Genomic DNA, 27,233 nt, shown 5'->3' with positions numbered 1-27,233 from the left:
TTGTCAAAGAAAAAAAACACTCACAAATGGTGAGACCAGAAATTGACAAGCAATGCATTATCATAGTCTATTGCAAATCAACTACTTACTATTCTTTAGTTATTTTTATAAATATTTTAGATGAAAAAATATAAAAAGGCCTAAATTTGTGGTTGTTATCTCCCTATGTTTTCTCATTTTATAACCCTTCCATGAGTACATTGAATTCACAAATTCAAGAGGCTGATCAGAGAAAACATTGTCTGTCATTTTTTTATATAGGTAATAATATTGTCTGTCAATTTAAAACTATTTAGGGAGATTTGTACTCACCTATACCAGTCCTTTCCTTTCTTCCAAAACTTTCCTCTTTTGCCACTTCGAGGTAATCTTGAAAGATAAAGTTCTATGAGATCTAGGGTTGGTATGCTCTGGCTAAAAACCAACACTTTATCCCCCACATCAGAAGACATGGTTAGGACATCAAGCAGTAAAACCATCTTGCCACTGTAATCAAGCTCTTTAAAATTATTGCCATGAAGAAGATCATTCCACCAATCCTGAAAAGGGAAAAAAAATCGATCAAAAACTTAAAGAAAGGAAAAGAAAATCATAACATCATAAATGATATGTACAGTAACACACTTCGGTGACCAGATTATAAATTTCTGCACCATACAATGTTGAAGACGATTAGACAAATAAAGGAGGCACAAAAGCAGTGTAACTCAGCCTAATAACATCTACTAAAGCAAAAGGAGTCATCTATAAACAGGTACTTTTGAAGTGATGATCAAGTGTAAATGAAGGCCAATAAGTCAACCCAAGATTTGCATTTTTTATAACTCTTGCTAGAAATACCATCGTTTCGTTTTTAGATATATTTTGTAGTTATATGTTATCCTCTTTTATTTTCCTTTTGATCTGATATAGAGGATTTTTTTTTTTCCTTCTTCTATGTATTCAATTTCAATACATGGGTTTTAAACTTTCAATTATAGCGACTTCAATCAATAGGTTTCCAGATAAAATGAATATTTCTAGAGATATTTTCAACATCTACACATTTTTCACACAAACTTGCAGTATTCTCATTTTACTTTCAAACAAAGAAATTTCATTGAAATAAACTTTTAAATTTATCCCCCCCCAAAAAAAAAAAAAAACCAGCGATTGCCTGCACTTAGTGATTTCTGAATACACCCTTGAATATGTGGAACAGAAAATTCATTAGAATTCTTACCTTTGGAAGAAAGCCGGCACCATTTTTTCCCTGCAGATAATCATTTGCACTCTTTGGCTTATCTGTTTAAAATGAAAATTATCATTAGCAAACTATCTACTTATTGAGGCAGAACAAGCCAAAACAAAGCAACAAGAAAATTTAAAAATAAAAAATAAAGATAAGTAAACTAGGAGTCAGCACCTAGGCTTGCTTAGAATCAGCACCAAGAAAATAAAACCTCTAGGAATCAACAGCTAGGGTTGGCTGGAGTCGGCAGTAGACCATTGAGATAATTTCGACTGAAATTTTATTCATCAATATGATACCCCTTAATAGGAGTACATTTTAGTGCTTACATTGGAGTACTAAACCCTAAATCTAACTGACATAGGAAACCCTAATTTTGATTGAATTACAAAAATTACCTTGACTCTTATAAGATAAAATACAAACAACCAAAATAAATACTAGAACCTTAAATAAAAAGACGGTTGGCCAATAAAATTATAATTAAATCCAAGATCAAATAAGAATAAAATAAAATAGAATTCTCCTTGTGCTTCCCGCATCACTTATATAATCAAGTTAGATTATCACTTATATAATCAAGTTCAATCTAAGGAATTGAAAGAAATCAAAAAGGAAAACGTGTCCATGCATTCCAAACACAACTAAACCACACATTACAGAAACAATTTCCCAAGTTGTCAATGTGAACATGTATAAATTGCAGCAGAAGCATTTTTATCTTTGACATGCCAGTGTCTATTGGGCAATCCTTACTAAGAACAGCCAATTACCAGTCATTACCTGGTGGAAGCAAACAGTTCTACATATGAGTGAAGCATGATAGCCATTACCAACATGCAGCATTACATTTTCCACATAAAGCAGTAGCACAAACTCAATCAGTGCCACAAGAACAGCCAAAGATAGAGTCATTAATATAAACCCATTGACTGAAAATTTACTCTTTTGGTTCATAAATATCATTAGCCCTAATGTAAAAATTATTTAGAGTTTTGAGAATATTGACACTATGACCAAATTACCCTTACAACTAATACAATATTACTCGTAAAACTACCCTTCAAGCCGGGGTATATATTTCATATAGGTAAGAAAATTTTGTATTAAAAAGAAACTACTCCATCAAAGAGATGAAGTAAACGAAAGAAATATGCACAAGCAACAAAGGAAAACAAAACTTCTTATGTACAAGAAGAAAGTGAATCTAAAAACAACAGAATGGATTTTGTAGAAGTAAATCCCCATGCACGAGACCAATCAAACAAAGTGTCGCAAACAACGCTAAGAGCTTATCCCCAAAAAGCACCAAATCTTCAAATATGCAATTATTTCTCTCCCACCACATCATACAATGTGGTACCAAATTCCAAACATTTGAAGAGTGCTTCCCAACCAATTCCTCCAACTGGCCAGCAAGTCAATAACCCTTTAGGTAGAACCTAAGAAACACCAAAAGATCTAAGGGCAAAGCTCCATAACCGAAATACCTCACCACAATGTAGGAGCAGATGATCCACTCTCCCCATTACATTTACAGAGGCAATACCAATCCATAATAATGCAGCCCCTTCTCCTTAGATGGCCTGTTGTGAGAACCTTGCCCCAAATACCTCACCACAATGTAGGAGCAGATGATCCACACTCTCCCCATTACATTTACAAGGCAATACCAATCCATAATAATGCAACCCCTTTACCTCAAATGGTCTGTTGTGAGAACCTTCCCCCACACAGCTGTCCAAACAAAAAACGACACACAACATGGAGCCTTCACACCCCAAACACACTTCCAAGGAAAAGTAATAGAGCTAGATCCCTTCAATGCACTATAAAAGGATTTTATATCAAAATCCTCCTTCAACGGCAAACCCCACCTCATCTTATCTCCACCTTCAATAGGACTCAGCGACTCCAATGTATGAGTAAAAGCCCCCACCAACTCCATCTCCCATTCATTAAAACCACACTGGAACCGTATAGTTCAAACATGTTACATTACAAATCTAATCAAGCATTGCACAATGCTTGTAGATACATATGCGAGTAGCAATCACACCACTATCCATCCTTATTTGGACAAGAAGACAATCCACCTCTATATGTTTAGTTCACTCATGGAACACTAGGTTGGAAGCAAAATCAATTGATGCTGGATTATCACAAAAACATAATCATAGGCACCTGCACAATAAAATTTATCGGCTCTTGAATATTATCACATAAGCTCACACAATGTATGAGCCATGACTCTATACTCAGCATCTGTACTCAAACATGAAACAATTACTTTTCCAAATGACCAAGTTTTCTCCAAAAGTAGAAGTTATATTTCTTACACCTTGTCTTTTTTCAAAAAAACAAACAAGGTTCTTATTAAGAGTCGTGTCACCTCTAATATATATATATAAAAATAAAAATAAAAAAAAGGCATTTTAAGAGTCATGCCATTTCCAATGTTTCACTTAAATTAGGACAAAGGAGATGTTTATTTTCATCAAGTATGAGTCCAAGCTACCACCCTATTATTACGTAAAGGAAAAGAACCACCTACACAATGCCAGAAAATTTACAACAATGCCAAGAAAATCTATCTTTCCTTTGTTAAATAGTCCCAAAGCCTCTGGAAAATTTTTCATATCACAATTTTCATGTAAAAATTATTAAAAGTGACAGATTTTAATGCTAAAAACCATCCTATCCAAGAAAAAAGTAAAACAATCCCTGAAGTACATTCAACAAGTTCAAAAGGAGAATGGTGAGATCGCTACCAAGCAATTAAATGCATTTTTTACCAATATGTCTACATTTCAACAAGAGGAGTGTCATCAAGCAGTTAAGTACATTTTCCTTTAGTTGAGACAAAATAAAACATAAAAAGCAAGTTGTAGGATTTACAGATATAGCATGTACCACCTAAGAGCATTCACAGCAGTGGTTGTAAATTGCTATATTGCTATATTTTAGCTTCTCAACCACTAAAACTGATGATACAGCAGTGGAGCTATAGCAAAATTTTTTTTGCTTCCAGCTACAGTGCACATCTATCTTTAGATGTGCACTGTAGCTCAAAGTTAAAAAAAAAAATATTATTTTATTAAATTTCTCTCTCTCTTTCATTTAAAATATGTTTTCTCTTTCTTTCTTTTTCTCACTCTCTCCGACTTCTCTTCCTTCTTCGTTTTTCCTTCTGTCTCTCTCTTTTTTTCTTTTTTTTTTCTCTCCCTCATCTACTCTCTGCTTTGCCGGCCTGTTCTTCGCCGACCTGTTCTTCGCCGGTCCTCGCCGACCTGTTCTTCGCCGGTCTTCGCCGACTTGTTCTTCGCCGACCTGTTCTTCGCCTGTTGGTCGCCGATCTTCGCCTGTTCTGCGCCGATCTTCGCCGACCTGTTCTGCGCCGATCGTCGCCGACCTGTTCTGCGCCGATCTTCGCCGACCTGTTCTTCGTCTGTTCGTCGCCGGTCTTCGTCGACCTGTTCTTCACCGATCTTCACCGACCTGCTCTTCGGCGATCTTCACCGACTTGTGGTGTTTTTTTGTTTTGTGGGTGTATTATTTTAGTGTAATAGAAATATTATTTTATTGTAATGTTTATATTATTTTAGTGTGTTGAAAGCTAAAATAGATCCACTGCTGTATCATGTTTTGTAAAATGTATAGATAAAATAGATAAAGTAACTTTTTGTAGAGCTAAATTGCTAAAATTTTAGCTCCACTGCTGTGGATGCTCTAATCTCCATATACTGCAACAGGGTTATCAGGATTAACCAAAATACAAGTTCAGGAATAACAGATAACAATTTACTGCATTTACAGGAAGGACATGAGATAGTAGGCAAATAACTAGCATATCCAATACAGAGGTATCCATGGACGAATCTTGTGAAGTATAGGAATCAAAAGGAGAGGAAAAAATACCTCCAATATCCATATTATAATCTATGTTTTCATCACTAGAACTGTCATCCACGAGAAAATTCTCTACAGCATCTTCAGTTCTTCTTACGTAGTCTTTATCTTCTTTGGTCAATTGTAAGATCCCAGGATGGTTCCATATCTACTACAGACAATAAATCATTTCAATTAAACAATTTACATTAACAAAGTAGCAAGATCAATTTAAAAAGTAAGATTTATATGCTCAAGGACCTATTCCTTAAAGGGCAGAGTCATTTTAACTCAGCAAATGTCAATCGATTTGAAAGCATACCAAATGATTACACAATTTCAACTACCATTAATAGTATCTAAATGTAAGAAAAGCTTTAAAAAAAAGTTCTAGCATCATAGCTACACAGATCTGAACAAGATATTGACTAAACATTGTATCATTTTTCTAGATAAGTAAAAATTTGTATTGACAAAAAAAAAAATCATGTAACAGTATACATACACGAAGTTTTCCAAAAGACTTCCAATGAACAAGATTAGCAATCAAAAATTTATAAAGTCAGAAATTGAATTCATATTATTACACCCAAAAGTACGACAATTCAAACAAAGTCCCTAGAAGCAGTGTTCAGGTCAAAAACCGAGATCTCCATGTCATTGAATGTGCAATTGTTCCTCTCCCTCCATAATACTTACATTAAACATAAGAGAACCATATTCCCAACAAAGGACCTACCATGCTTGCCAAACCAATTGTTCCAATCAAATAATACCTTGACAACTCCCTTTGGCATCACCCAACACACCAAATAATGAAAATACAAATGAACACTTCTCCCGAGCTAATGTGCACTGCACTGACAAATGATTCAGTCTAGGAACAACTGCCTACCAATAATACGCCTCTCCTAATAAAATTTGTGTCAAAAGTTTCGCAAAAGTTGCTGCCCAAACAAAGAATGTCACCTTTTTTGGGACCCGACTGCAACAAATACTCCAGCAAACAGCAGATAACTTGCCCCTTATAATGCTTCATAATAAGATCAGACATCAAACTTTCCCTTATTGTTCAATCTCCACCTTCAAAAGATGCAACCTTCCACCTTTGGATAAATACAGTTTCTCCAAAATACAGTTTCTTGCATCCCAAAAGTCTATACTATCTATAAAAAAATAAATAAATTGTTGGTTATACTATCTATACAATTCATGAATTCTCCTGAATGATCTCTAGATAGAATCAAGGTAGTCAACAATGTACCATACCGGCTGGTATGGACAGTATTTGTTGTACCGGCTACAAAGCTGGTACAGGTACACCATTGAAACGTACAAGTTCTAAACCGGTCCATTCCGGTCTGTTCCGGCCATTTCGGCCTTTAACGGCCATTCTGGGCGAAAAAAGCATTCTTGGCCAGTACCAGCTAATCTTTTGTGTCCACAATGGTTTGCCTCCATTCTGTCTCAACTTCTCAAACCTCCCTCTCAAATCTCAATCTCTCTTTCAGCCTCACTCTGGCAACTATTGGAGTCATTTTTGCATCTCTTTCAGCCCTCATGCCGGCAACTTCACGCCGGAAAATATTCAACCATCTCTGCTCATGTCGTTCTTAGCTTTCTCCGCTCACCAAGCACAGTCTTGTAACTTTGATCTTGCCTTATGTTTTTTCAGTCAAAATGGGTCCTGTAACTTGTAAGTTTAAACTTCTCTTTTGTTTATTTTTTTTTAATTCAAAAATGACAAAGGTTCACGTGTGAAGACTGAAGAGTTGTCTTCTTTTCTCTTCTTCCAATGTGTTTTCTTTTAATTTAATTTTTTGTTCCCACTTCTTATATGGCTCAAGAAAGGGCCATAATATTAGATGTGTTGTGAACTAGCCCAATTGGGCCATTATATTAGGCTAGAAATTATGATGAGTTGGACCATTTGTATTTTATAAATTATATAGTGGCATATTTACAAAAGATATACCGGTAGTATCCAATTCAAAATATTTCATTCACAATTACTAAATTGAAACAACTTCCAGTACAGTATTCACTCCCTTAGATAGAATACCTAAAAAATCTAAAGTGCATTTGTTATTAGTTGAACACTCATAAGTTTGCTATTAAAATAGATGGATAGCAGCATTAATAACATATTCTTCGATGTGCAACATCTAGATACATGCGAGTGTGTCAATGTGCAAAAAGCATAAATACTATAGCAAATATCCTAAAAAAAATTCCAAATCATCTTTTATCAATAGAAGATATCCATTTTTTTTTTAAAGGCATATCAATTATTTAATGAAAATTGATAATCATTTACAATTTATGAAGAGGGTCAATGAGGAATTTAGATGAAAGCAGAGAGGTAAAATCAATGACAACTCTTTTTCTGATTTTTGATTAGTGACAACTCAACTCACCAAGCCTTAATCCTAAGTAAATTGGGTTCATGTATGTATCCTCATCGATTAATAGGACCAAATGTATTCTTATCCACTATTCTATCTTATTTTATCTGTTCATAGCTTATGTACTTGCCCCAAATGTATTCTTATCCACTATTCTATCTTATTTTATCTGTTCATAGCTTATGTACTTGCCCATGACTTCTTGCTTCTACTCCCAGTTCCAAGCTTTTGTAACATTCTCGTACTTAGTCTTGATAGTGGAAGCCTTAGTGGCATTTCCATAACTACATAGACTAATAGACTTTATGGGCACACTACACGATAGGTCTTAAGCCCACGTTAAGGGGACTCAAGACCACAGATAGAATTTACAGGTAGAACTTTGTAAAGTTCAGTCACTTAAGACAACTATGATTTAAGTCAAAAAGGATAAATTCGTTTCTATTTTAAAATGATATTTTTATTACCTATTCAAAAAGAAAAAGATTTGAGTCAAAAAGGGCTTTACATCCACTCACACAAATTAATGTTTCCTGTTGGCAAGTGCTTTTGGCCCAAAATTGCTTTCTAGTGGGGAGTGCCTAGACAGCAAAATGTTGGGCTAACATGCAAGTATAGAACAGCCTCTCCATAAAGTTTTTCCTCCACTCTCACTATTGTAACTCGCTCAATTATATTAATACCAGAAGCAGCCATTTTGCACCTAAATTCTTCAGAATGCTCCTTGAGGGGAGTGTCCCTTGGTAAAGCTTTCCCTCCCAACTCTCACCAATGTAATTCTCTAAATTATATTCATACATTAGTAGCCATTCCCACCTAAATCAGTGTGCTGTACCAACTAACTATATTATTTTGCTTCTGCATTGTTTTATTCTTCCATCAATACTTGCATAAACATTATCATTGTCATGTGAGCATGCGTGGCCACAAGATACTCATTAGCTTGCTTGGTACTCATTTAGGCACAGCAAGGTCACAGGGTCAGCTAGCCTCTACCTAGGATCATAGCAATGTGACCCTATGCATAAAATGTGTCTTAAGTGTAATACTGCTACTCTCAAATCTTGAAAAGCACACAAACAAGATGCATACCTGAGCCAATGCCTGGTACCCAGCAAAAAAACTTCTCTTTATAATCTTTTCATTGGAAACCTTGTCCTTAGTGAATCCATGCACATCAAGAAATCTCTTGTATAATTTCCTTTGCAAGGGAGAAAGTTTTACAGCAATCACAAAGACAGTTTTGGGCGGCAAGTCATTCTTCACCACATTCATGTCCATCCTCTGGACAAATCCTTTCAACTGTTCATAGAGGATATGAGACCTTTGGTTCATAATTTTCACATCATCAAGAGTTGAATTAGTATGCTGACCATTCTCAATAGGATTTTGGAAGCTGCACATAAGGAAAAGCTTAACTAAGAAACATGGTAATAAGTAAAATAGGACATCAAGCAAAGTATTGGAGGTGAAGAAGTCTTGCCGGTTCCTAAACTCATGGCTGCTTCCAAGAAAACCCTCTCTTACAAAATCAACCATCTGTTACAAACGAAATTCAACAACATTGAAACGGTGAAATATAACATGTTATATAAGGTTGTACCCAGTGCACAAAGCTCCCACTTTTGAGAGCTCTGAAAGAAGTTAATAGTAGGCAACTTTACCCCCATTAATTTAGGAGAGGCCAACTCTAGGATTCAAACCCGCAACATGCTGCTTTGGGTGGAAGGCACTTGCCATGTCACTAGGCCCAACCTCTAAATACAAATATATATATATATATATATATATATATATATATATATATATATATATATATTTTTAAATGCTTTTGCATAAGCTTACACAATAATATTCCATGAGATTGTTCTGAAGAGGTGATCCAGTTAATGCAATCCTTCGCTGGCATTTCACTTGTTTCAAGGCTTGGGTTGTGTCAGCCCTCGTATTCTTAATCATATGGGCCTCATCACAAACAAGTATATCAGGTCCATCCTATTGAGGGAAAAGTAAATTTTGTCACATGAATGAAATGAATAAAGGAACCTGTGGGAACAAGATTTGACTGGATCATAACCAGCAGCTGTACTGAATTGCTAAAGAAAGAATGGAAATAGAAATAAAGTTCTTTATTGTAAATCTAGGCAAACACTTTTTGATAAGTAACGAAAATTTTATTGATAAAAAAGGAAACACCTGTGTGTACTTGAGGAGCAGTACAATCAATCTTTCAAATTACAGTGCTCAAGCAAACATGCAATGCTTTATAAGACATTTGGAGATTGCTTATAGACTTGATCAATTTTCAGTTGCAATAGAGATGCAAATATGATTAATCTTTTAGTTGTCAAACATACAAGGAATACCACAGATCAGGTTTATAATAAAAAGGACTTTTTAATTTAGGTCAGATTTCAGATAACATGCAGGTTTCTATTAATAGAGATGCATTAAGAAAGTAGATCAAGAACATAGAGCCTGTATGTAATTGGCCAAGCACTAAAAAAAATGCAGTAATACTGTCATCTCTCAACAGAAAAAAAGTACAAAATAATTAAAAACCACATGCAAAATGATGGCCACAACTATTAATGCAGAGTATCATAAATTGAACCATGTCTCATGCTATTAAGCTTAAATGTCATACAACATTAATTTAGCACTTAGGATAGAGTGATTGAACAAGCTAAAGGCACAATGTCAATCATTTAAAAATGGGACTTTTTGGTAATAACGGTCACCTGCAAGGCATAACAAATTTCTCTGGCCATGTGCCGATCCTTTACATTCTTTCCAAGGGATAAGTTCCGAAAAGCTGTATACCCAATCAAGAAGACACCACCCTTAGCCCTCCACTTAGCAAACAATTCAGCTCTTCTTTCCCTGTCAAAACACATTATGAAGTCATTAAGTTGCAAAGATGACCAAAGGAATACAAAATAAACTTCATAAAATGTAAAAGATTATATCTTCTTTTTTAATGTTTTACTAAAAATATCATAGTGATTCTATTAAACCCATACAAGGGCATAAAAAGATAAAAGGGGGCAAAGCTATTCATCTTTCCCATGCTTTTGAAAGAAACAACCAAATCATTATTAGTTAAAGGCTCAGAGGAAACTTATTTCTCTTATTAGTTTACAACAGTCCAATTTCTACAAAACACAAAATAATCAGTTTTCACAAATCTGTATTATCCCAATCCAAATGCACAGTTTATGCTTCCACTAAACTACAGGTACCATTCAATGGCACTATCTAAAAGCATTTGAGCATGTCATGGTCACTTCTCAATTCTCCAATTTTAAAGCTGTCTTGATTCTTTTTTCGAATTTCTTTTAATAATGTAAACTCTAATATGCCAACTGCAAGTAGTGTATACTCAGATTGTTTGCGGCAGAGGCCTAAAAACAGGAAATTTTGAGGTTAGTTCTTTGATCAAGTTCTACTAGGTCCAAGTGATAGGCAATTTCCTTGGAAGAGCGTTTGGTGCTCTGAAGTTTCAAGGAAAGTCCCTTGCTTAGCATGGACAAAAGCTATGGGGAAAATTTTGACGAGGTACAATATAACTAAAAGATGTTTCATTTTAGTTAATTCCTCAAAGGGCGATCGATCTACTCGTCAATTGAAGTGCTGTTTTGGCAAATATAGTTCTCTAGTTTGGAACTCAGCCCCTCTCTGCTTAGTGTGGACCATATGGAGCGAGATGAATAGTTGCAATTTAAATTGAGTGGAGGGCTCGGTAATTGAGCTGAAATCAGCATATTTAAGACCATTGTTTGAGTGAACCCACATCTTTGGCATAACTGAAGTTTCTGTTGTAGATTTTGTTGATTTCTTCTCCTTCCATTTGTGCTTCTTTTATACAATATTCTTCTGTAGCTTCTTGTGTACGTGATACATCTACTCCATTATATCAAAAAATTTCGCTAAAATATATCTGAGCCCCTCTTTAACTTTAGTTTTGCTGTCATTTTTGTCCCTCTAGTTTCAAAACTTCAAAATTAACCTTCTGAACTTTTAAATTGCTACTGTTTTGAACCCTCATATTTCCAAATTTGCAATTAATCCCTCGAACTTTCAGATTGCTGTCATTATGGTCTGTCAACTTTATTTTTTATTTTTACTAAGTTTTAAAATATAACATCGTTTAGGGATAGTTAACGGTCAATAGTTAACCAAACCTGATGGAATGGTCTATTTCTAAGATTTGAGATATGCATGCACGTATATGTATACTAAGTAAGATTGTTAGACCTTGATACATCTTCCAGCATGAAGACACGAAGTGGCTTTAACTCTGAAGGCCTCCACTTCATAAACTCCTGCCGCCAATTATGTAGCACATTCACCGGAAGAACAATGAGTGCAGTTTTTAATCCCAAGTCGATACTTCTCATAGCAGTATACAAGAAAGTTATGACCTGAAAATAAAATATGGCAAACAGAAACTATTTCCATTAGAACACAATCAAGGAAAACTAGTAAGAGTAAATACATATAGCACTAGAGCAAGTAGTTAAACAAGAAAGTGTTTGATATGTTCAAAACAAACTAATCAAAAAATATATTTGATCAAAACAAATGCAAATTACTAAGTCGCTAATGGTCTCTTGGCCAAATGGCATCTCATCCCCCACATACAAAGGGTGGAAGGTGAGGCTATGATTTGCATTTAATTTACCAATTTAAAAATATAAGATTTCTGAGATTTACAGAAGAATAAGCCACTAAACCAGAATCAAACAGATCATGCAATTTAACAGCAGGCCTCAGCAAGAGCATGTGAGCTAATCCCAAGAATTTATTCCAAGTAATTGACTAAATGTCCTCGTCTACATGAGCGCATCACTTCTACTCATTTTTTTTATATATATAAGTAATGAGTGTATCACTTCTATTTATATCATAGATACTCCCTCCTAAGCTCTTTTTTACTCCAATGGAATCAAATCACACTTTCACTATGCATTCAAGGGTCTTCATCACAAGCCAATACTCACACATTCTTCCAATAGGTAGAAGTACATCTCAAAACGCATGTATGCATGAGCAAAACAGACACCATGTATACCTGAAAAGTTTTACCAAGGCCCATGGTATGAGCTAAAATGCAACCAAGACCTTTATCCCCAGACTTCACTTTTCTGATAGACTGTATGATATTTTCCCACATAAATCTTATCCCCGTAACCTGCAATAACAGATATTGTAACAAGATTTTAGCAAATTGTGTCAAACATAACTCCAAAAATATCAACATATAATCATCAAAGACAGTTATAGAGCGGTAATCAATATGTTTAACCCAAAAAAAAAAAGGCAATTCTCATGAATTTTCCACACATGAAATCCCATGCCCCTCAGTGGGGCTTATCCTCCCCTTCATCCCTGACTAGAACTCACACAAGCCAATTCAAAAACTCAAACCAGCAAAAAAAATGCCAAAAGTCAAGTTGGCGTGCAAAAATATAGAATCAGCAGTCAGACAGGTAGCATGCAATATAGGCCAAAAGAACAGTTCCAGCACACCTAGGTCATTATAAAACATTTTAAACAGGACTTTCCTCAGAATTCACTTTCCTTAAAATTGTTCAGTCAAAAGAACACCAACCTCATTTATGTTACATTGTATAATAAAATCTAGTAGTGAACCACATTATACTTTTAGGCAGGATCAGGTATACAAAAATCATGCAATGTAAACATAAGTCAGATATTAGACATGGAAGGTTAATAAAATTCAAGCCAAAGAATGAAAGATTCAGCCAAGAAGAAATAACTCCAAAACCAATCCATGTGGAAAACGAAAATGTGCAAGAAAAAGGAGGAAACCTGATGGGCCTTCAATTTAGCCGAGATGCTTGGAGGAATCCTGACAGCTTCTTCCCCTTTCTCCCTTACTACATTTACTACATAACCAGTTGAAGCATCACCAAGCACTTCAACACTAGCACCTTCAGATAAATTCCCATTAGAGCCCACAGAGCTCATTATCTTAGACTTGGCCGAAAACTGTACTTGCAAAGACTTCAGACGTTCTTGGCGTTCCTACAAGAATTCAAAAAACAATATATAATTTGGTACCCAGAAAAAGATACAACTGCACGTATAAACCAAAAAATGGGTACCTTTTCGATTGCAATTTTTCTTCTAGTCTCTTCTCCTAATTCAGCATCATCAAGGATCCTTCGAATTTTCTTTTTGTTCCTTCTCTTAGAGCTGATACAAAAGCAGAGAAAATTGACAACTAGCACAAGAAACAAACCTCCTAACATATTTAGTAGAGGACAAAAAGTTCATAGATCAAAATTGAAATATATCTTCCAAGTCACAATGACTGAACTGCAAAGCTCACAAGAAATATGATGCAGGGCCTTTCAAGTATACTTGTCAAGCATCAAGAAGGCTGCCATTGCCAAACAACTAGTCTAAGTACCAGATTGTAGTTACTTTGTGATCAGTTTTAAATGCAATTACATAGATTAGCCTGGTGCTATTTCAAGAGATGGATTTCTCTTAAGAAGGTTTTGTCACAACTTGTTCCTTGTTCTAAGCAACACTCATTTCCCTTAATCAATTCTAAGCCTAAACAGCAGCCTCCTTAGAACCCCTGCATCACAGTAACCCAAAAAAAAAAAAAAAAACCTAAAGGAAGAACTAACTCAACTTGACATGCAAAATTGGTATTATACTTTGGAATTTTGTTTAACCGCATGCTTTCATTTTTTAAATCTAAATTCAAATCAAATAAAATTGTAAGGAAAATAACTCACAGAAATTAACAGACGAACTTTAAATCAAATATCACCTCTTCCATGGAATAAAAAGTGCGCAGTGAGGTCACGAGTTCAAAACCAAATAGGTGTGTGATTCAATTTCTAATAAAAAAACTCATATGATGTAAGTGAATAAAAAATCCTTTTTGTTAAACAAAAAATTCACAACATTCATTATAACAAACTCTGCTAACATTGCACACAAAGCTTAAGTCATTAAATGAATAGGAAAACAATATTCATGTCTCCAAGTCTTTGCATAAATATACTTCAATGAGGTCCACTTCTTGGCTTATATAACATAACGGATAGATATTTTTTGGGCTCTTAAGATTCCTTGTTGGATTAAGCTCTTAATTTTAGGATTTGGCCTGTAACTTGTGCTTTACTTTCATTTTTACTGGGGTGCCCTTTAAAATAACCTAGTGTGCAAGGGTTGTGTCCCTTGGGCGCTTCTTCATAAATCTAATACACATAGATAAACAAATCTCTGCAGAAAAGAATAATAATAATAAATTATCCGTTTTGGAAATTAATTTACCTGTATGCAACATTCACATCTGAATCTGAATCTGAGTCTGAATCTGAATTATCAGAATCACTAGAGCTAGAAACTATCAAAGTTCCAGACCCCATGGCTTTCTCTAACTGTAATGATAATCTCTGCAGTAGACTTGGACAGCAGCAACAACACTTCCAGCCCAATGTCTGTATCCCAGACAAGCATTCTGCACCAATGTTCCTCTTAATACAAGTGGTGCAGAACAATGTCCTGCATGATTTGCAACTTACCAAATCACTGCCTCCTCCGCACCATCCACAGTAACACTCAGCACAATCAGAATCCTGCCACAAATAATTAATTCAATACAAAATCCAACATAAAACACTAAAGAACACCCATCAATTGCATAGTGACATTCAAAACTCATTAAAACAATTTAAAATTATATCAAGCCATCTCTTCCACCTGACTAAACAATGACACCACTAGATCCAATGAAGCTATGTGGCTGGCCATTGTGTAGTCCGGGAAGCTGGTGGCAACAAGCTCACCTCAACCCACAATTATCTCCACTATACCAACTTGCAACCATTCTCCCAAATAGATAAGCTCCAGCATCATGACTAACAACATTTACCACAAATTCAGAACACCATTTACCACATTTAACAGCATCATGACTAACAACATTTACTAATAGCCATACCCTCATTCTCGCTGGGTGAGAATGACGCCCCACAACCTCTGGCCACTATTTGGTATTTCCCCCAAAAGGTTGGACCAGACCAGCAACAACACCATGAGTTTGGTTTTTTATAAGTATGAATTATTTAAAGAGAAGGGGCTCTCTGAATTTCACATCTAAGTGATTTATGGGAATACGATTATCTCCTTCATGAATTGTTTGAACCCAAGTAATTAGATTCACACTTTACTGATCTTCAGTATCTAATTCAGCCAAAGATCAGAATATATGTATCCTTTTTGGCCAGATGAAAGAAAAGTCCTGAATAGGTTTGCAAAGCCATGTGTTGTTCCGACAATCCCAGCCAACAAAAACACCATTGATTAGTAATGGTCAGAAAACATGGGAATGAGACTAGCAGAGTGCGGGAGAGCTAAAACCAAGTGTTATCATAGTTTAAATCCCGTTTTGACATCCTAATTTGACAAGAGAGTGAGGTAATTTCAAAGGAGATTTGTGGAAAAGTAAAGGAATAAAGTTACTAAGATACCTTTCAGACAGATGTTACCTTATTTGCACGCATATATATACACACACACACACAAACATTTAAGACTACTATGAGGCCTTGAAAAAACACTTATTTACTCAAATTAAGCTTACTATAGTTCTCTCCCAACCCCCAAGTTCAAATGATGTCTCTAACGATTAGTATAAAATGTTAAAAAAAACTACTCTATTTCTCCTAATTGTTGAGGATTTTTCATAAGTTGTGACAAATTTATCTTTTCAAATTTCAACAAGACTTTTGAGAAATTTGATGTCTACTTATAAGGTCCATCTGGCATGATCACAGCATGGAAATCTCAAGTCATCTAGTCTATAGTGTATCACACCAATTTTTAGAACCTTATTCTTGCTTTCCATCAGCACCAGAAAAGAAGCAGTAACAAAAACTATAATAATTCTGTGAATTCCTCCTACGTCATCAAAATAAATAAATAAATGATAATAATAATAATAATAATAATAATAATAATAATAATAATAATTCTGTGAAGGCTTTGGTATCTAGCAAATTTCAACACTTTCTGGATGACACTTTTTTGACTGGTGAGTATTGAATCCAAAACTTCATCTGCTACCCATTCTTATGGAAGTACCATTAAGATAAAGCTAATTGGCACTTCCCGAATAGTGAGCTTTTTATTTTATGCAAAGTACACAGTAAGAAACTCTAAATATCATTCCTACCAGAATTAAAATTCAACAATAGAGAGACAGAGAAAATCACTAGACAAGGTCAGAGAGTAATGTTTTTACAACAAAAATCACTGGATCAAAAATACTAACATTTTTTTACCAATATATATATATATATATATATATATATATATATATAAATTCTGGAAACGTATTTCTAATGTTCCCAACAGTTGCTTAAGCCCATACCTTCATCTGCATCTTATGTTCCATTAAGCTTTTGCAATCCCGGCAAATAATTACTTTCAGAAGTGGATGTTGGTGCACTTCAACAGCTAGCTTACTACAAGCAGTACAGTTAAACTTCTCATTCTGACTCTGCAATGGTATTGAATCAGCACCAGGCTCACCAATATTTTCTTTGGAATTAGAATCAGGGTCCAAGTTAGTGGCATTAGGATGGGAATTTTCCTTCACAGAATGAGTTTCATCATCACTATCTATGATAACAGTCCGACTCTTCTTGTTATCAACTTTTAGCTCCTCAATCTCATTTGGACGCTTGGAACCCCTAGGTCCAGTATGATCAGGCAAAGCAGGCTCAGACAATGAAGGAGTATTATTCATCGGCCCTTTATTGTCACGATCATTACAAGTTTCAGAAGCTTCAAGCATATCCGTCTGGACATTCTGGCAGGCAACCTCATTGTGATCATTAGGCAGACCATTCCCATCTTCACAATTTTTCTCATTTGAAACAGGAAGAGAATTGTCAACCCACGACGAGGACTTATCTAAATTGCTATCTATGACCTGATCAACTGCGGAAACAAATTTCTGACTGACCTCCTGACTCAAAAACAAAAGTTAAGGATTTCAAAATTGTGGAACAAGATTAGATCAACTCAGGCATCAAAAATAAGTGAAGAAAAGCCTGATAAAGATTCTAGACCAACACAAGAAAGTAGCACAGATACCCAAAAATAAAAAAACAAACACACACACACAAAAATAAGGAGACCTGTTTACGTCTCTGCCTATGTCTCCTCCGTTTGAGATGAATTTGCAGTTTCAGATCTACATTTGCATCATCTTCTTCTTTAACCTGTCATTTTACACAGATATAGACCTTTACTTAAACTTAGTCTAAACAGATATCAATACGAAAGTTAAAAACACCAATAGGTTCATTCTATTTTGCACCAAGGACTTTCTATGAATCTTTGCTATTTGTACAAGTGAACATGCAAAACTGAAAACATGTTCAAGTGCAAAACACCCAAGATAATTCACAGAAATACTAAAATAAAAAATCATCCACCTAGAGGAATCGCCCCAAAAATTTATCTCATCCCAGTAACAATATTTGAATCTAGTCAAACAACATGAAAGAAAACTCAAATGATAAAATACTACCTTAAAACAAGAGTGCGGACAAAAATATTAGGATAGAACTTAAGTAAAGAGCCTTAAGTGCTGTATATTAGGTTCCCCAATTAAATTCAAGCACATAGTTGCATTGAATTTAATTGTCCTTAGAAATGATAACACAGTTTTTGCTTCCTTGGTCAATCCAACCAAGTGTTTCTATTAATTGGCAAACCTAATATACAGCCCCTAAGATACTATACCTAAGTTTTGCACAAATTAATATCCCAAAAACAAAAGGTAAAACTAAAGATAGGCATCTGCAAAGCATGTGCGCATAATAACTCAATAGATGTAAAGTAATAAGATTGTCGTCATGCATGTCATAGGCCAAAGCTAGTCTACATTAAAGTTTGGATTTGTCCTTTCACTGTATAAGGTACTTTGATAAATCGCTAGTGCGCAACCAGGTATTTTTCAACAAATCCAGAATGATATTTGTAATTAGAAAAAAATATATATATCAGACTGTCTGAAAATGTTGATAAAGCTTCACAACATAGGTTTAATTTCTTTTCTTTTTTTTTAATTCAAGAACTTGTTTAAGTAAGGCAAAATCATTCAAAATCTACCAAATGGTTGTGGCCTCCAACGCAACTCATAGAATAATTTAACTATGAACACCAATTGCATGATAATTCGTTTTAAATTGACTACAATAAAAAAGTAATCGCCTATCTTTCCCTTTTGTTCTAGATCATTGGATTAAAAATAAAATCTGAATGAGAAGACATATCCATCACAAAATAATTTATTAGTGCAGCCATAAAAGGCTCCTAGAGAAGATGAAACAGGGCTTTTCCATTTTTTGTTCATCATTCCCTTAAAATCACTTTTTTCATTAAACAGACAAATCTTGTACAAATTTGGTGATTTATAAATCACATGAAGGCTGGTAGGGAAGGGAAAGAGACAACACTATACTAAAGAGCAGAACAGTGCTGACAGACCTTTCTAAAATTTTTCTTTTGTTCTTCAGAAAGATCTAGTTCCTTTTCATTTGCAATAGCAGCTGCAACAAATGGGTCATTAAAACTTCCATCAATGTCATCAATCTCCTCCACCTGACAAGATTTTATAAACTCGTTAAAAGGGCAGCTGAGTTAAAATACAAGACGGGCTTAGATCACATCTACTTTCTGAAACAAGTGAATGCTATAAATTAAACTGCTATATCATGCCAATAAAGATAACGCAAATGAAACACAATTATAAGGTCACACAAAATCATCCATCCTAATCATCAACAAACACATCAGAAGTTTAAGCCAGTCATAAGAAAATGCACAGAGAGAGAGAGAGGAGAAAAAAAAAAAAGTGAGCACTATACATGTGACAGCAACAAAACCTCTTCTTTAGTTAGAAACAAAAACAATACTAAACTAATTCTTTGAAAAGGGAGAAAATATCAAAACCTTAGACTTGATAATCCCTCCCCCTCCCCCCCCCCCCCACCACCCCCAAAGAAAAACAAAAATGAGTGGGTTATCAAAGAGAGAAAATTACTCAAAAGATAAAAGGATAAAAAGAAACCTTTGGTTTAAAAGAAGAATTATAGGATAGAGGAAGAAACTCCCTTGTACACTCCCTGTGTACTAGGGTGTTCTACCTTTTTTGAGATCAATAAACTTTGACTTATCAAAAAGGATAGAGGAAGAAACTATCTGCATCAACTATTGTTATATGCAATCCAAATAATAGATATGAACACATCCTAAAAACATTCTAAGTGCCATAGATACATGGGATGGATAAAATGGCACAAATTAATTTGATAATATATACACCCATCTCGAAATAAGAAATCTATTACCAGATTTTTTTTTTTCTTTTGATAAGTAATTTTATATTTTTATTATTAAAAAAAAACAAAAAAACAAAAGCAATATACAAGAATTCCAAGGGAACAATCTAAATATACAGGCTGTATTCAAAACTGCTCCCAATATAAAAAATAATAAAATAATAAAAAAAACAGGTATACAATGAGTCTAGAAAATGGAGTAAAGTGGAAGGTCAATGTTCTTCTAACAACATACCCAAATATAGGAAACAGGCGAAAGCAAACTTGATTTTTTCAATAGAATGCTCAAGCCCCTCAAAAGTCTGCCTATTTCTTTCCTCCCATATATTCCATATTAGATACAATAGTACTACATTCCAAACTCTATTCCTAATGAAGTAGGCTTCCTTGACCAACATTGAAGCAGAACAATCACTAACATAACCCATCTAAGACCACAAACCACAAAAACTATATCAGCAATGATAATAACAATTTATAATCATCACCCTTCAAATAAATTTTTTTTTTAAAAATTGAGATTCACAAACCCTATTGTCAGGACATTATCATAGCAAGGAAAGGCCTTAGCAACCCTTGTAAACCCATCTTCTTGCTATTATGCCATGTGCTCGTAATAACAAACAAAAATCTCAAGTAAAGCATCCCAGTATTGAGTAAAGAGGAGGATGGATTATATCAGCAGACATCATCGCAGTTCTTTTATAACTGTATAAGTTTTTTTTTTTTTTTGATAGGTAAGAATCATGTATATTCAAAAAACTGCTAAATGCAAATTAGCAATAGCATAACAAAAGTACAAGAAAAGACAGAAGCAAAAACATAAAAAACACTAACTACAAAGAAGAAGAGAGCTAAGAACTAAAGGAAGAGAATCACTAAATGTGAGTCCCCAAGCCCTAGCCCAATCAAAAAGGGAACCAGAAAAGAGTGCACGCAGTTGGTCATCGGATCTATCCAAATCCTCAAATGTCCGCCAATTGCGTTCCCTCCAAATACACCACATCAAACACAATGGAACTAAATTCCAAATGTGAGATGAATGTTTTCCTAACCAATTCCACCAGCCAAAAAGAAAATCCGACTTCGTACATGAGGGGACCCATGAAATCCCAAAGGTTCTATAGGCAAAGCACCATAGCCGATAGGCCTTTCCACAATGCAACAACAAATGATACACCAATCAACAAAGTCAAAACCCTTAAGCCTCAAATTATCTCCTGTGAGAATCCTATCCCATGCCGCAGTCCAAACAAAGAAAGAGACCCGCCGGGGTGCCTTAACCTTCCAAATACATTTCCATGGAAATACAATGGAAGAAGAACCATGTAACTTATGATAATATGAGAGGATAGTAAAATCCCCGTTCTTTGTCAACTTCCATCTCATACGATCACCATCAGTCACTAGAGGTAAATTGGATGCCAAGAGTCGAAAGAAATCATCCGCCACGTCTGCCTCCCAATCATTAGGACCTTGAATGAAACGAGCATCCCAAGTTCTCCTATTCCCCCCCCCCCCTTGACACATCAAAGATGATTCTACGGAAGCTTCTTTGTTTGCAGCAAAAGTGTACAAAACCGGACAAGCCAAATGGAGAGGAAGATCTCCACACCACCTGTCTGTCCAGAATTTCACTCTATCCCCCACCCCAACCTTAAGCTGGACATTTTTGCTAAACACTTCCCATCCCATCCGAATACTTCTCCACAAACCACACCCATGAACACCCCTTCCCAACTTAGAGGTCCATCCCTCCCATTCTTCCCCAAATTTCAAAGTTACCACCCTCCTCCAAAGCCTATTCTCTTCAATCCCAAAACGCCAAAGCCACTTACCAAGTGAGGCTTTATTGAAAGTGGTCAACTTCCTAATACCCAAGCTGCCATTAGCAATAGGCATACACCTTATCCCTACCCAACAAATGTGTCTTAGAGTCACCCCACAATAAGTCCCTTTGCAGCTTCTCAATTTTGTTCGCCACATGTGTAGGAATAGTGAAAAGAGATAAGAAATAAGTAGGGAGGCTAGATAGCCTGCTTTTAAGCAATGTCAGTCTGCCACCTTTTGACAGATACAACTTCTTCCACCCCGCTAACTTTCTTTCAATTTTTTCCAATATAGGGTTCTAAATAGAGGGGGATTTGTGGGACACCCCCAACGGCATACCAAGATAAGTCATTGGCAGGGCCCCAACCCTACAACCCAATATCTCTGACAACGCATGCACATTATTTACCTCTCCTATAGGAACCATTTCGCTCTTAGCAACGCTAACCTTCAAACCGGTCACAGCCTGAAAACAAAGAAGTAGCAATCGAACAAGTAGGATTTGCTCCACCGTTGCCTCACAAAACAAAATAGTATCATCCACAAACAGCAAATGCGAAACACATTCCCCTCTGCCCCTCCTACCATTTGCCCTAAATCCACTAAGGAGTCCTGCCCCCTCCATTCTCTTCACCATCCTACTAAACACCTCCATCACAACTAAAAATAATATGGGAGACAGCGAATCCCTTGTCTCAAACCTCTAAAGCTACCAAAGAAATTAGCTAGAGACCCATTGACTAACACAGAAGTTCAAATCCTGCTGCACCATTTCTCCCCAAAGCCCATTTTCATCAACAACTTCAGAAGTGCCTTCCAATTCACATTGTCATATGTTTTCTCGATATCTAACTTACAGATCACCCCAGGATTCTTACTCTTCTTCCAACTGTCAACACACTCATTGGCAATGAGAACTAAATCAAGGATTTGTCTACCTTCCACAAAACTATTCTGAGATTCAGATATCAGTTGATCTAACACCACTTTCAATCGATTTGCCAAAACCTTGGCCAAGATCTTATACATGCTCCCCACCAAACTAATAGGTCTGAAATCTCGAATGTTAGAGGCATCATTCTTCTTAGGGATTAAAACTATAAAGGTAGCATTAAGAGATTTCTCAAACTTACAGTGCTAGTAGAACTCTTCAAAATCTGCTAAAACATCTCTTTCCACAACTCTCCAACAATGATGGAAAAATGCCATAGAAAAGCCATCTGGACCTGGAGCTTTATCCCCCTTCCATATCTCTAACCAATGATATAATCTCGTCCTTCTCAAATCTCCTCTCCATCCAACCCCTCTCCAACTCCCCAATTTGATCAAACTCTAGACCTTCCACAAAAGGTCTCCACTCTCCGAACTCTTGATACAGAGTTTTATAAAATTGAACTACCTGAGTAGCCACTTCTACTTATTCCTCATAAATTACCCCATCCACTTCTAAGAAACTCAGATGGTTATACCTTCTGTGGGAATTAGCCATCTTGTGGAAGAACTTAGTATTATTATCACCCTTCTTAATGCACAACATCCTCGATTTCTGTCTCCAAGAGATCTCCTCTAGACAAAGAAGATGCTCAATTTGCGATCTCACTTCATTTCTCTCATTCATCTCTATTTCAGTGACTCCCAGAACCCCATCATTAGCATCTAGTAACTCTAACACCCTCAATAATTCTTTCTACTTGTGACCAACATTGCCAAATTCTTGGTGATTCCACTAAATAATGTCTTCTTTCAAAGCTTTCAATTTTTTAGCAAACACATAACTAGGAGTACCTGAAAAAGAATGGCGATTCCACCATGAATTAACTCTATCAACAAACCCATCCGTTTTCAACCACATATTCTCAAACTGGAAGGGACTCTTCCCCCTCGCCATACCCCCTGCCTCCAAAAGAATTGGGAAATGATTTGAAACAAGATGTGGTAGAATCCACTGGATCACATCCGAAAAGTGTTGCTCCCAGTCATGCGACACCAGAGCTCTATCAATCCTAGACATGGATGGCTAGTCGGTACCACTGGACCATGTATAACTCCCTCCCTCCAAAGGCAAATCTATCAAGTTTAGGTCCTCGATAAATTCTAAAAACTTTCCCATAGCCGAAGTAAGCCGAGATCCACCCCTCCATTCACTAGGAAAACGAACAACATTAAAATCCCCCAAACAGCACCAGGGAACATTCTAGTACTGCTGAATAACAACCAACTCATCCCACATATAACCCCTCATATTGTTGTCATTTGGGCCATACACCCCTGAACATGCCCAAATAAACCATCCTCCACCCCTTTTCATTGAACCGACACCGAGAACAAACCCACCAGAACCTCTAACTTTTCTAAAACCCTTCTATCCCACATAATCAAAACTCCCCCAGCTGTTGATCAGCATCTAGAACCGCCCAATCCACATACGGACAACTCCACAAACTGCACGCCATCTGTCTATCCATGCCATCAAGCTTTGTTTCTTGAAGGCAAATAACATCACACGTCCACTCCCGTAACAAATTTCCAACCACCAAATGTTTTTGGGAGTCGTTCAATCCTCTAACATTCCATGAAATCATTTTCAACTTCATTAATACTTTTAGTTCCCCACTGCTTCTACTACTGCACTACCAACACCCTATCGCCCATCATAATTCACCGAGGAAATTAAATTCCTCAACTCTCTTTTCCCTTTACCCGTTGAGGAGGCTGCCATTTGGTTCACCGCTGCTTTCTTCCGTCTTTCGTTAACTACCTCCATCTCCCTTTCTAGCCTTTGAAGATAGTCAATGCACAACCTCTCATGACGGTTCACAGAAAGGCCAACCACTTTACTAAAACCTGGGATCCTATGTTTCACCCAACTTGAGATGTCCAGCCTACTACCAAGACCCAACACCTCAGTTTCCTTGTGCATTTCCATCAACAAGTCCAGCCCAGGAGGAGCAATAGTAGATAGCGGATTACAAACTGTCAAACTCTCCTCCTCCCCCAAAATAGCTACTTCTGAGATAGCCCCTCCCTCCACCATCGAGACCCCCAAATCAGAAAAGCCACAAACTGACTTTGATTCAATCAACGCTAAATTGGGCTGATCGGTCTCAATAACATCTATCTGCCTGGTGCATTTGTCATCCACCCCCTCAAACAAATGCACTCTACTCCCACTTCCAGCTTTATCCACACCATATACACCAAAATCCACCAACCCAACATCCATCATTCTATGAAGGGCTGCTGCCAAGAACAAACCCAAAGAAATTGGCGTATCTACCCTGTCGGCCTTACCCAGAGGCATTATAACTCAATAATTTTTTATGTTTTTTTTAGTTTTTTGATAGGCTTTAATTTTCATTACCTTTAAGTGGAATAATCTGTCTTCAACAAGCAAACAAACAAAAAAGATATCACATATTTAACATGCACACATGCACTCACACAGATTATAAGATATCAACTTCAAACATGCACTCACACAGATTATAACCTAAAAGGTAATATATCTTGGAGCCAAGATAAATTTAAAATAATTCAGAAATATAAATCCATGATGAAAATTAAGAAAGATTTTGAACATGTATCAGACAACTACTTGAATATTCCATTGATATTTGCAAGTTTCCATTTTATAAATTGATAAGTTGGGAACTCACCCAATGGGTTTTGAACCCACAACCACCCTCCACCCACTCTTATGTAAAAAGGAAGTGTCATTTGAGCTAAGGCTCATTAGCTTCATAAATTATAAAGAATAAAGTCAAAATACTCACTTCAAAAAATAAAATTACCATATACATTTAGAAAAGAGGAATACAAAACCTAGAGGACAACTTTATGCACAACTGCAAAAAAAGAGCTACTGCTATGTACCTCAGTAAATCTCCAAGAAGGAAGAAAAAAAAATTCCACAAAAATTAAATTCAAGATATTTTTAAAAAAGACATTCTTGAACTGTGACAGTGAAATACATATAACAGGTCATAGGAAATCAGCCTCTTGGAGATAGTCAAGTGAAACACCAAATGTAGACTTAGATCGAAACAATTGCTCCCTCCACATGCTATATTTTATAACCATGTCATAAAGAAAATATAAGATTATTTGATTTTGGCATTTAGAGAATCAGTTTTGATCAATTTGCAAAATAGAATATAGCTTATTATATAAATTAAAATAATTTATTGAAAAAGTGTTTAAATAATTGATGAAAGCTCAATTTTTTACAAGATAAAAACATTATGCACAACCCATGTAGGTTGGGTTATGTTGGTTTCTACACAAGTGATGAGTTGGGTTGGAAATTTCTCAACCCAACGTTGTTGGGTTCGGTTGAAAAATCCTTCAACATGACTCAACACAACTCATTCACTCCCCTATTCATAACAAAGTGAATTAAAAAGAGAAACTCAATTTGTCACCTCATTGACTCCAGGAAATTTAAGTCCCATCACTGCTGCTTGCTGCGGAGTGCTGGCTAAGTATACAGAGGCCCAATTCTTGCTGCCAAATGTAGTGTCATCAACTGATACACCATCAGAAAATATTTTGTTGAGAGAGGACCAATCAACCTCTGGATTTTCTGTTACAGCCTCCTTGCTTCCATCAACAGCAAGTTTTTTCTGCAGAAATCCGCTTGCACCCTCTTCCAATAGTTTACCATGTCGTCTGAACCCACAAAGACCCATTTAAATTGAACTCTAAGCCTTTTGCAGAATTTATGATGCTTAAAGGGAAGAATGATACCTTCTTACAGGCCTGTGGATTTGAAGAAAGTTCTCAGCATCAGCTACTGACTCAGTAACTTCACTGGTTGTCTGAGACCCAACCCAGTGCACCCTCTTTTTCCAAGCTTCAGTGCTGCAACCATTAGGAGCCTGACTTTCAATCCACTTATAAAGGCTTGGTAGCTCAATACCAGCACCATCAAGTTGTTCCTGCTCAGTGTAGTCAGAAAAAGAATGATATAATTTTACTTAAAAATATTACCATTGAACAAGATTAAAGTGCCTTTGCAAACAAGTGAGCACATAGCAAACAACTATATTTGCAACAGTATTAAACTGCCTTTACCAACAATAAACTACGATCTGCAATCATATGGTCATAAATTATAACTCTATAAAACATAATTGAAGTATGGTCATAACTATATATAACATAATTACATAACTGATAAGCTTACATTTGCCCCAAAAGCTTAAGTTGATTGAAAATTGTGAATTTAATTACTTAACCATTATTCTAACAATCTCCCTTGTGTGGGCCCAAACTCCATCTCAATAAGTGGGCTCAACACGTGGAAAAAGAACTTTTTTAATGGGAAATAGAGTGAAGAAAGGATTCGAACTCAATACCATCTATTATGATACCATGATAAATTATCACTAATTCCAAAAGTTTCAACGGATAGAAAAATAGTGAATTTAATCATTTAACAATTATTCTATACAGCTAAATGCCGCTAGCATTATT

The 27,233-nt window shown here is 35.9% G+C and overlaps 1 protein-coding gene across 7 annotated transcripts in view; it reads right to left on the bottom strand.

Annotated features, from left to right (window-relative positions):
- LOC142627738 (protein CHROMATIN REMODELING 20) overlaps window positions 1-27,233 on the bottom strand; it is a 50,005-nt gene that overhangs the window by 4,659 nt on the left and 18,113 nt on the right. For all 7 annotated transcript variants that reach the window (XM_075801605.1, XM_075801606.1, XM_075801604.1 and 4 more), the window contains 17 exons: window positions 26,505-26,695; window positions 26,180-26,426; window positions 19,075-19,188; window positions 17,718-17,801; window positions 16,946-17,545; window positions 14,845-15,149; window positions 13,656-13,746; window positions 13,360-13,575; window positions 12,599-12,718; window positions 11,782-11,948; window positions 10,266-10,407; window positions 9,370-9,519; window positions 9,008-9,063; window positions 8,617-8,920; window positions 5,150-5,288; window positions 1,223-1,284; window positions 313-539 (listed from right to left, as the gene is read on the bottom strand). In XM_075801605.1, the coding sequence (XP_075657720.1) occupies window positions 313-539; window positions 1,223-1,284; window positions 5,150-5,288; window positions 8,617-8,920; window positions 9,008-9,063; window positions 9,370-9,519; window positions 10,266-10,407; window positions 11,782-11,948; window positions 12,599-12,718; window positions 13,360-13,575; window positions 13,656-13,746; window positions 14,845-15,149; window positions 16,946-17,545; window positions 17,718-17,801; window positions 19,075-19,188; window positions 26,180-26,426; window positions 26,505-26,695 (3,215 nt within the window). The remainder of the gene's footprint in view (window positions 1-312; window positions 540-1,222; window positions 1,285-5,149; window positions 5,289-8,616; window positions 8,921-9,007; window positions 9,064-9,369; window positions 9,520-10,265; window positions 10,408-11,781; window positions 11,949-12,598; window positions 12,719-13,359; window positions 13,576-13,655; window positions 13,747-14,844; window positions 15,150-16,945; window positions 17,546-17,717; window positions 17,802-19,074; window positions 19,189-26,179; window positions 26,427-26,504; window positions 26,696-27,233) is intronic.

The sequence above is a fragment of the Castanea sativa genome, chromosome 3, assembly GCF_040712315.1.
Source record: "Castanea sativa cultivar Marrone di Chiusa Pesio chromosome 3, ASM4071231v1".
Classification (NCBI taxonomy): Eukaryota; Viridiplantae; Streptophyta; class Magnoliopsida; order Fagales; family Fagaceae; genus Castanea; species Castanea sativa.
The sequence above is the reverse complement of the archived record's forward strand: the minus strand, read 5'-3'. Positions and strand labels throughout refer to the sequence as shown.